The sequence below is a fragment of the Hippocampus comes genome, unplaced genomic scaffold (genome assembly GCF_001891065.2).
Source record: "Hippocampus comes isolate QL1 unplaced genomic scaffold, H_comes_QL1_v1.1 scaffold21, whole genome shotgun sequence".
Classification (NCBI taxonomy): Eukaryota; Metazoa; Chordata; class Actinopteri; order Syngnathiformes; family Syngnathidae; genus Hippocampus; species Hippocampus comes.
Window position 1 is genome coordinate 1190488 of NW_017805745.1, and position 10005 is coordinate 1200492.

Below are 10005 nucleotides of genomic sequence, written 5' to 3' on the forward strand. Positions count from 1 at the left end.
CCGATCCCTAATTCGAACCCCTACTTTTAAACCCTAACTCTTCTTTTACATCTTCACCCTGCTTTGAAACTGTAACCCTAGTTTGAAACCTCACTTTGAGAACAACCCTAGTTTGAAACCCAAACCAGAGTTTGAAACCCTAACTGGAAACTCTAACGGTACTTTGAGACTGCACTTTCGACACCCTGACCCGACTTTGAATCTGTACTTTGAAAGCCAAAACCTAGTTTGAAACCATGATGAGGAACCCTAACCCTAGTTAGAAATCCGATTCTCGGTTTGAAACCCTCACCGTAGTTTGGAATTACTACTTTGAAGACCTAACCCTACTTTGAAAGCCTATTTTGAAACCCTAATCCTAGTTTTGCAGACTGTTTGGGGAAGGGTGGGGGTGGTCACTTATTGACGATTTGCCGTCACAAACTGTTGCTTCTGATGAAACCAATCCAACATTGTCCTGAAATAATGTTCAATTGCTAATTAAGGGCAAAACAACGTCAATTACGTTGACACTGTAGAAAAGTCCTACACACAACAGCGTCAAGAAAATAACCTGTTTTTTTTTTTTTTTTGGAAATTGTTTAAATCACCCTGTACATAAGCACTCCTAGTTCTTGACCCTTGAAAAACCTCTCACTCGCATGATGCCGCCACCACAATACTTCACCGTAGAGATGCTTTTGACCTGGTAATAAGTGGGGCCTGGTTAACGACAAACATGGCATCTGGTATTCACACCAAAGAGTTTCATTTTGGTCTCGTCAGGCCACAGAATCTTCTCTCTCTTGGAGGATCGCAGAGAGAAAACAGTTGTTCTGACCATTTCTCCTCTTTCCGAAAGGGGCATACAGGAATTGTGACAGAGTGACCATTGGGACTACAGCCCTTCTCTCCCAATCACTCATTGCGGTGTGCAGCCAGCTGTAGATGAATCCTCAGAGCTGCCATCTAAATCTACTTTCAGATGACGCAGGGTGCAGTGTTAACTGTTGCTTTCAAAATCGCTGATTTTTTTTCTGTGCCTTTCACCAGACCTGTGCATCAGGACAGTCCCTGTTGTGGAGACCTGGTTTAAAATCCCCTCCATGCCCACACTGAGTCGATGTCATGCATCAAGTATCAAGTTTTGCTGTAACAAACGTGCAATAGGAAAACAGAAAGATACTGAACACGATCATTCCTTGACACCTTGTACTTTATTCAGGGTCACAAGCAGACTTTTATGTGTTACCACAAAAAGTCTGTTTCTTTCAAATGTAATTAGAGCTTCATTGTAGGCATTTGTGCCCCTTAACGTGATCATTTGCAGAGAATATTTTATCGCACGCGCTGAAAACGAATGGGCTCTCGCAAGTGGGTGATCTTGAAAATCTTTTCTGTGTGTGTTCCAAATTGTCCTCAGTCGGTGAATCTTTTACAGCTAAATGATCAGGCAAAAGATTTGTCTCCAGTATGGGTTCTTGTGTGCCTTCTTAAATTTCCCTTATCGGAAAATCTCTTCCCGCAAACTGAGCAGTCAAATGGTTTATCTCCAGTGTGGGTCCTTGTGTGTCTTCTTAAATGTCCCTTGTGAGAGAATCTTTTACCACAAACTAAGCAGGCGATAGGCTTCTCTCCAGTGTGAGTTCTTATGTGTAATATTAAATTTCCCCTTTCAGAGAATCTTTTACCGCAAACAGAACAGTCAAAAGGTTTCTCTCCGGTGTGCGTTCTCGTGTGTAGCACCAAATTTCCCTTTTCGGTGAATCTTTTTCCACAAAAAGAGCAGCCAAAAGGTTTTTCTCCAGTGTGGGTTCTCATGTGCTTTCTTAAATCTCTCCCGAGATAGAATCTTTTGCCACAATCAGAGCAGGCAAAGGGTTTTTCTCCACTGTGCGCTCTTATGTGTAACATTAAATATCCCTTCTGGGTGAATCTTTTACTGCATACTGGACATTGAAATGGTTTCTCTCCAGTGTGTGATATTTTGTGGTTCATGAGACTTTTCTTGACAAAGTACCTTTTACCACAAACCGTGCATTCAAATGGTTTCTCTCCAGTGTGTGTTCTTGTGTGTGTTTTCAAATGTCTCTGTTCAGTGAATCCTTTACCACACATGGAGCAGGAAAAAGGTTTCTCCCCGGTATGTATTCTTGTGTGCGTTGTCATAGACTGTCTACGAGAGAACCCTTTACCACAAACTGAGCAGACAAAAGGTTTCTCTCCGGTATGGATTCGTGTGTGCGTTGTCATATTTTGTCTACGAGAGAATCTTTTGCCGCAAATTGAGCAGACAAACGGTTTCTCTCCAGTGTGGCTCATCATGTGAATCTTTAAAACGGACTTGAAAACAAACCTTTTGTCACAGTGACAACATTTCCAGTGTTTCTTCTTATCACGATATGTTCTTTCACCTTGAGCGTGTTCATCATCGGTGTCAGAGGAGTGCGAAGTTATGTCGTCACTATCTGATAGCGGTGCTAACAGTCTGTCTGCTTGGGCTCCTCCGCAGTGCTCTCCATCCCCTTTGGCTGTCACGTGTGGACTCGAGCTGCTGCTTGGAGACTGCACCCCTCTGTTCTTCTCATGCTGACCTTCGTCTTCGTCATCTTCACTCTTGAAAGAGACAGAGGCCAATGGTAGATGCCCGATATCAGCCTCCTGCTCTTCCTCTTTAATGCGGAGGTGCGCACACTCCTCTTCCTCTTGAGCGTAAGCGTTCTCTGGCTTTTGATGCTCAGGACGAAGATATTTTTCAGCGCCATCTGTAGGACATGTGACAAACACATGGTCAGGTATCAACAAGTCATAAAACACTGTGCTTTAACACACTAAGAAGAGTAGGTGTGCGCGCGCGCACACAACAACAACAGTCCGAGAGACGTTTTACGCTGGTCATGGCAGAGCTGATCAAATTTTCAGACAAGCAGCGAGCCCACAAAGTCTGTCTGGTTTGATTTGTTTTTGATGATGTTTGCAAAGGGGATAACTTGGAGTGAGGAGACGTCTGGTCTGGCCTGACTGGTGAACACGTCTGCCTCGCAGTTGTTAGGTCGTGGGTTCCAATCCGGGCACTGGCCTTCCTGTGTGGACTTAGCTGGCATGTTCTAAGATGGATTTGTAAATGACTGAGCCTTTGAAAAACAACGTATTCATTTAAAAAGACCTCGCTTATCCAACGTGCCATATTAAAACACTTTCAGCTGAATGCAGCCACTTGTTTTTTCTTTTTAAATTGTTTAAATAGTTGAATTAGTCATCCTTTTCTCATGATGATCAGATTTGTGATTCAAGGTTTTGGTCAGCCTCAATCGATTTTCAAATTTGAAATTAGGACCTGGCAGTCTTTGTGTTTCATTCCAGATGTCATAAAAATAGGGGGTCGGGCGGTGTTGACGTGAATGTCTTGTTTTGCTAAAAGCACAAAGATTACTTGTCTGTACTCATCAATGCTCAAATGAATATGACTTTTTGACTTTGAACAGATCCTTTTTCCTGGTCCTTCTGTTAACAGGGAAATGGCATTGAGAACCAATGTTAAATATGCTGTGCAGATTTGGGTTGCAATCATTAAAATGGTGTGTCCAACTTGTCTCTTTCTCTGTGTATCGGCGGCAATCTTGAATTAGGCATAGCAGACTGCGGATTTGACAAGGGACAAACGGAGACTGTGGCTTTCGCTGCTCAACACAGCTGGCTCACTGTGGCCAGAGACCCCGTCTCTACATCTATGTTTGTTCTGAACGCTTTGTTGAAGGTAAGCTTGAACACTCGGTAACCTTAGAAAATGCATGTTACAGACTGTATAGACAGCACATTTCACCATTTTCGACATTGACCTCTTATTTAGGAACACAGACTTCTATAATAACGATCTCAGGTTGGACATGGGTTGATTGTTGACACAATGAAAGAGGAGCAATTGAATGCTCATTTGTGCCTAATCTGTTGGTTTACTGCTTGAACAACTTGTCCCCTTCTTCTTGGTTCCACATCAGCATCAAGGGAGGACACCCTTGGTTTTTAATGTAGATATCAGTGTGTTCATCCATCTTCTAATCCGCTTCCCCTCACATGGGTCGCGGGTGTGCTGAAGCCTATCTAGCTGTCTTCTGGAAGTGGGTGAGATACACCCTAAACTGGTTGCCAGCCAATTGCAGGGCACGCATCGACGAACAACCATTCGCGCTCACAATCACACCTCTGGGACAATTTGAGAGTGTCTAATTAACCTACCCGCATGTTTTTTGAATGTGGGAGGAAACCGCAGTACCCGGAGAAAACCCACGCAGGCACGGGGAGAACATTCAAACGCTACACAGGAAGCCCGAATCGAACCCTGCACTTTTGCACTGTGAGCCGGACGTGCTAACCAGACGTTCACCATGCCGCCTTGGTTAGAGTCAATGTCACCTCAAAGTGCCTGATGTTCTACTTCAAAAACGAGGATTCCGTTAAAAATAAACAGGAGAATGCTCTTCAATATAATGTACTGGAGAAAAAAAAAGATAAAAGAGAAGACCAAACCTGTTTCGTGTAACAAATTTGGAGGCCTCTTGGTAACAGCGTCCAGTAGTTGACGTTGTCGCTCGTGTACTTTTGTTGCAGAAAGTGCCTCCTCGCACTCTTCTTCTTTCACACGATTGGCGCACATTTTCACGCGGTAATCACAAGCCTTTACACTCACTCTTGCTCTCTGCTTCGCGATATGTCAACAAACGCGACTCTTTGTGAAGCGGCTAGCAAGCTAAACCAAGCTAGCTAAACTAAGCTAAGCAAGGTCGAAAAACGTCAACGAGCACCGAGACGAGTTCATCCGGACACCAAGATTTAACTCATGGCGTTTTACTCCAGTATAGAAATGATGAGAAGGATAGTATTGTTGCTTCGGTGCGTTCGGTTCTTGTTCAGAAATGAAGATGAAAAGAAGCTCGGTTGTTTCTTCTTCGTCTTTTCGAGGAGCGGCAGTGTAATCGCGACAAGGCGAAATACTGCCCTCCTCAGATTTCGCAACATTGCCTTGGTAACGAGATGATGGTTCTCTTTATTCATAAATATTTAAGATTTTCCCGAAAAACAACAATAAACTCCTAAATACTTCTGTCTGTCTGTCCGTCCGTCCGCCCGTCCGCCCATCTGTCTAGTAATGCTTTGATACATGGTTGATTTTTTTTTTTTACCTATAAATCTCATTGGACTTGTTCCACAGTACTCTATGCAAATGTTTTCCCGCGGTGCTGCGCATGGAACAGAATTTGTCCAAGTAGAGTTGCCGTACAACTTCCGCATACGTGGGGCATAATCACAGGCGCTTTCACTAAATTACAATTGCTCCTGAATCTGTACTGAAAGTATTTAAGGTTTCCCACCGTACGTCCCAGTAATATCTCGATGGAGGAAACGTCATAGATGCAGTTGTTGCGCTATTCTGATGCACGTTGAAATTTCGCGACCCGTCTTATTTAGCTTTGCCGAGTTGGCCTGAATTTGACGTTTCTTTGCTTGCTGCTAACAAAGAGACGCGTTTGTTATGAAGACATCACTAAGCAGAAAGAATGCATTAAGCCTTGTGGTTATAATGTGAAATGTGTGCAAAGAGTGGAAAAAGAGACTACGAGGAGGGACTTTCTGGAACGAAAGAAGAGAACGAGCGGCAAGGGCAACTTCAGGACGCTGTTTTCCAAAAGCTTCAAGATGTGTCTCACGGAGCAGGTTACTTAATATTTTCTTCTCACTTATCTGCTTTCTTTGGGAAAGGATGTTCCCGTGTTTATTTCTCAAAATCATTTGTGACGTTTGGCCTCCTGGTTGATGCCACTAGTGCCGTTTGAATGTGCAAACCCAGTCCCAACGTTGTGTTAAACATGAATACAATGATTTGAAAATCATGTTCAGTCCATTCTTACTTGAATGCGCTGCCGACACAAGATATTTAATGTTAAAACACTGGCAAATAATCATTAACTTGAATATTTCATGGCTGCAACACGATATGTTCCAAAAAAAGCTGTGGCAGGTGGCAAAAAAGACTGACAAAGTGGAGGAGTGCTCATCAAACACCTGTTTGGAACATCACACAAGTGAACAGGTATGGGGCCGTAATTGGGTGTAAAAGGAGGTACCCTGAATTGCCCTGAATTGCTCAGTCATTCACAAGCAAAAACAGGGTGAGGTTTGTTGTACACCAAGAAACGCCGCCGTTTTCTCTGAGCCCGAGCTCATCTAAAATGGGCTGAGGAAAAGTGGAAGCGTTCTGTGGTCTGACGGGTCCACCTTTCAAATTGTTTTGGGAAATCGTGGATGTCGTATCCTCCATGCCAAAGAGGAAAGGAGCCATCTGGACTGATCTGAATCCAAAGCCAGCATCTTTGATGCTGTGGGGCTCTGTTAGTGCCAGCGGCATGGGTAAGTTGCCTCAAATAGAACAGAATCATAGTAAAGTATGTATATTCAAACTACAATGCTGAAGAAATTACACAAATATGGATTGCAACTACTACGTATTTAATTTGAAGCCATGCATCGTTGACAGTGTAGCTGATACACGACGGTTTTAATGTTACCAGTGAGGAGCTAACAGACTTCGACAAAGGATGCATCAGACATCCCCCGATTTTTTAAAGCTAACTGGTGGAAACTCCTCAATGCGAGTTGAAGATAATTAAGACGCCAACTTCCGAGTTGCGTTCAATGTTTTGAGGAACGAGGACGAAGGAGCGTTGCAATTAAGAGACTTGAGATGAGAAGTGCTTTGGGTGGGGCTTTTTTTGTTTTTTGGGTTTTTTTTTTTTTGCTATTTGTGGTGTAAAAAGTGAGGATTACATTAATACACGTGATCAAAGTCATGACACCTGACTGAGCAAAACCTAACTTCACCAACCCAAGTTTGTTTTCTTGGGTCCAACAGACGTCAGTGAAGAATGTCGTCATCCTGAGCAGCCCGAGCCCACTCTCGTGAATGAGGAAGAGGAGCCAGACCCCCACTACATCAAAGAGGAAGAAGACGACAGTGATATTACCAACTTTCCTCTGACTGTCATTGTCAAGAGCGAAGATGATGTCGAAGAAAGCGAGCGCTGTGGAGGATCCCACATAACCTCACACTTTCCTGATGCCGACGAACACGCTAAAAGTGACACGGCAAGTCGAATGGTCACCAAACGCTGGAATTGTTCTCAGTGCGACAAAACTTTTAGCTTTGAGTCTCTCTTGAAAAAGCACATGGTTAGCCACACGAGAACGAAAGCTTTCAGTTGCTCCGATTGTGGGAAGAGATTCACTCGTCAGGGACATTTGAACACTCACATCAGAACACACACTGGGGAAAAACCCTTTTGCTGCACAGTTTGTGGCCTTCGATTAACGCAAAAGAGTAGCTTAACCAATCACCTGAGAACGCACACTGAAGAGAAACCATTTGTCTGCTCACTTTGTGGTAAAACATTCTCCGTAAAGCGGTACTTGATAGCACACGCCAGTACACACACTGGGGAGAAACCTTTTGCCTGCACAGTTTGCGGTAAAAGATTCTCTGTCAAGAGACATTTAATAGAACACACGAAAACGCACACCGGCGAGAAACCTTTTGCCTGCATACTGTGTGGTAAAAGATTCACCCAGAAGGGGCATCTCAGAAAGCACAAAAGAATTCACACTGGTTGAGAAAGCATTCCGTTGCAAAGGGTAGGGACGACATTCAGATTAGTTTTTGAGAAACAAGCAGGGAATGATGAATTGTCAAGTGACTTTCCTGTGTTTAGCTGTAAAGTGTACAATATGTGCTCCTCAATAAATAAGTCTTCAGACTCTGCTAGTATTCAGTGTGTATTATAGTGCCCTAAATGTCGTCCTTCTCCTATTCAGCGCCACAAACAAATAAACTGCAGGGCCTCTATTTGGATGGGAGACCACCTGGGGATGGCTGTCAGATTTTTGCACCTTTTACTTTCGGCCACTAGAGAGTGTGGTTGTTTTTTCTAGTCGGGTCTCCACGTTTCTGTTTTTTGAGAACCTGCCCCTTGTGAAGATATACATAATCCGGTTGCAGGGTTCGATTATGGCTCCGGCCTTCCTGTGTGAAGTTTGCATATTCTCCCCGTGGGTTTTCTTCTGGCCCTACGGCTTCCTCCGAAGTCAGCTCTGAGAAGCTCCTGCACGCCAGGCTCCCTCGTGAGGATAAAGCAGATCGGATTGGATGGATCTGGTTTGTATTCTCATTTAAAAAAAAGAAAAACAGTCATTTAAAAATACATTTTATATCATCAAATAAATATGAATATAATCACAGAATTATTGTATGAATATGTACACAATATCTTATGTTATTGCATTTATATTTGACGATCTTAAAGTGGGCAAACTGCAGATTTTTTGGGGCGGAGGGCAAATATTTGTTATGACACTGTATATCTATTCATCCACCAAGTATTTTTGCTTATTTTCAAACTGTTTGAGCAATTTGAGCCATGATTGTTTTCCACAAACATCCTCAGCAATCAATGTGAGCGCATTGCGTTCAGTGATTTCCGTGAGAAAATCGAGACAATCCGTAGCATACTTGAGGGGGTTGCCTGCCAGGTTTCCGTGCGCAAAAAGAAAAGGCAAACTTTATGGAAAATGCAGAATTTTAACTGCATCCAGTCAATTCAAGTCTTCCGTCGAGCTGAGTCTGAAGAGTTACATGACAAGTCCTAAAATTGAAGCTTCCAGATGAACTGTGTGAGGGGCCCCCATCTGTCTTTTAAAGTGCCACATCAAACTCTTGCACTTGGGATCCCAAATTTTGAGTCAAAGAACTACATGCATGCACTTTAAAATAACCAAACTGAACTTCAAACGGCTAAACCAAAGAGAGGCTCCTGCCATCCTTACATCCACACTCGAACAGCTCAGCACAGAGTGAGAGTTTCTCTCCAGAAATTTATTTGACGCTTCATTTTTCGCTGCTCTTCTCAACAGAACACTTGTGCCTGTGAACCAGATACCTGCGGGAGAATTGCTTTTCGCACACATTGCAAGTGAATGGCTTCTCACCGGTGTGTCTTTTGGTGTGCCGAACCAATGCTGAACTATCACTGAAACTGAACTTGCAGACTGCACAGGCAAAAGGTTTCTCACCGGTGTGTGTTCTCGCATGCGTTCTTAAATGCGCTTTCTGAGTGAATTTTTTTGCACAAACCGGACAAGCAAATGGTTTTTCTCCGGTGTGTGTCCTCATGTGAGCTATCAGATGGGTCTCTTGAATCACTCGATGACCACACACTGAGCAGGCAAAAGGTTTCTCCCCAGTGTGTGTTCTTGTGTGCCTTATTAAGCTTTTCTTTATGGAGAAACGTTTGCCACAAAGGGAGCAGCCAAAAGGCTGCTCTCCAGTGTGCATTCTCATGTGTGCTTTCAAGCCCCATTTTGAAACGAAGGTTTTCCCACACTGAGAACATTCCACATGTTTCTTGTCAGGGTGACACGTCATATCGCCTTCAGACTCTTCTTCATCATCATCATCAGTGTCAGAGGAGTGTGATGTTAAGTCACTATCTGAGAGTGGAGCAAGGAGGCTGGCTGCTCGGGATGCATTTCCTTCAGTGGGCCTGTGCTGACTTGAGCTGCTGCAGCTCGCAGCCTCCGCCCTTTGGTTCACCTCACTGGGAGCCTTGGCTTCATGGTCTTCACTCTTCAAAAGGACAACCGTCAATGGCAAATGGGTGATGTCGGCTTCCTGCACTTCCACCTTAATGTAGGAGAGCTCTGACTCCGCTTCCTCTTTAATGAGGTGAGGCTCTGGCCGCTCCTCCTCCTTAATGCGAGGATGCACTGACTTGTCATCCATTTGAATGTGGTGGGGATGGGGCTTCTGCTGCTCAGAATGACGATACACTTCACTGGCGCCTGCAGGACAAAAAGAGAAAAAGACAAATGCTTTCATGAAGTCAAACGTTGCACAAACTCTCATGGTGCGACTTTAACGAAGTACGTTATTGTTCTTAAATGTTTGTTGTTTTTTTCGGCGGGGGGGGGGGGGGGGTTTTA

At 43.9% G+C, this 10005-nt stretch overlaps 2 protein-coding genes across 4 annotated transcripts; one reads left to right on the forward strand and one right to left on the reverse strand.

Moving 5' to 3' along the window:
- Positions 1–1174: 1174 nt before the first annotated feature.
- On the reverse strand, positions 1175–5022 carry LOC109524561 (zinc finger protein OZF-like). Of its 2 annotated transcripts, none has more exons than XM_019884529.1 (2): positions 4507–5022; positions 1175–2735 (listed from the first exon to the last, which is right to left on the reverse strand). In XM_019884529.1, exons 1-2 carry the CDS (start codon positions 4631–4633, stop codon positions 1429–1431), a joined length of 1434 nt encoding a protein of 477 aa, XP_019740088.1. In that variant the 5' UTR covers positions 4634–5022; the 3' UTR covers positions 1175–1428. The 2 variants fall into 2 exon arrangements, with proteins under 2 accessions (XP_019740088.1, XP_019740086.1); XM_019884527.1 differs by having other exon boundaries at positions 1175–2744; positions 4507–5020.
- A 230-nt stretch (positions 5023–5252) lies between these two features.
- Positions 5253–7795, forward strand: LOC109524605 (gastrula zinc finger protein XlCGF7.1-like). Of its 2 annotated transcripts, none has more exons than XM_019884593.1 (2): positions 5253–5691; positions 6887–7795. In XM_019884593.1, the coding sequence occupies exons 1-2, from the start codon at positions 5565–5567 to the stop codon at positions 7639–7641; spliced, it is 882 nt and encodes a 293-aa protein (XP_019740152.1). In that variant the 5' UTR covers positions 5253–5564; the 3' UTR covers positions 7642–7795. The 2 variants fall into 2 exon arrangements, with proteins under 2 accessions (XP_019740152.1, XP_019740153.1); XM_019884594.1 differs by lacking the exon at positions 5253–5691 and adding an exon at positions 5989–6384.
- The last annotated feature ends 2210 nt before the right edge of the window (positions 7796–10005 follow it).

Excerpts from the sequence above, each read along its gene's own strand:
- LOC109524561 (XM_019884527.1), bottom strand. The coding sequence starts at position 4,633 with ATGTGCGCCAATCGTGTGAAAGAAGAAGAGTGCGAGGAGGCACTTTCT. Across the intron at positions 2,745-4,506 it reads AAATTTGTTACACGAAACAG|ATGGCGCTGAAAAATATCTT; the intron begins GTTTGGTCTTCT and ends CATGTCCTACAG.
- LOC109524605 (XM_019884593.1), top strand. The coding sequence starts at position 5,565 with ATGTGTGCAAAGAGTGGAAAAAGAGACTACGAGGAGGGACTTTCTGGA. Across the intron at positions 5,692-6,886 it reads AGATGTGTCTCACGGAGCAG|ACGTCAGTGAAGAATGTCGT; the intron begins GTTACTTAATAT and ends TGGGTCCAACAG.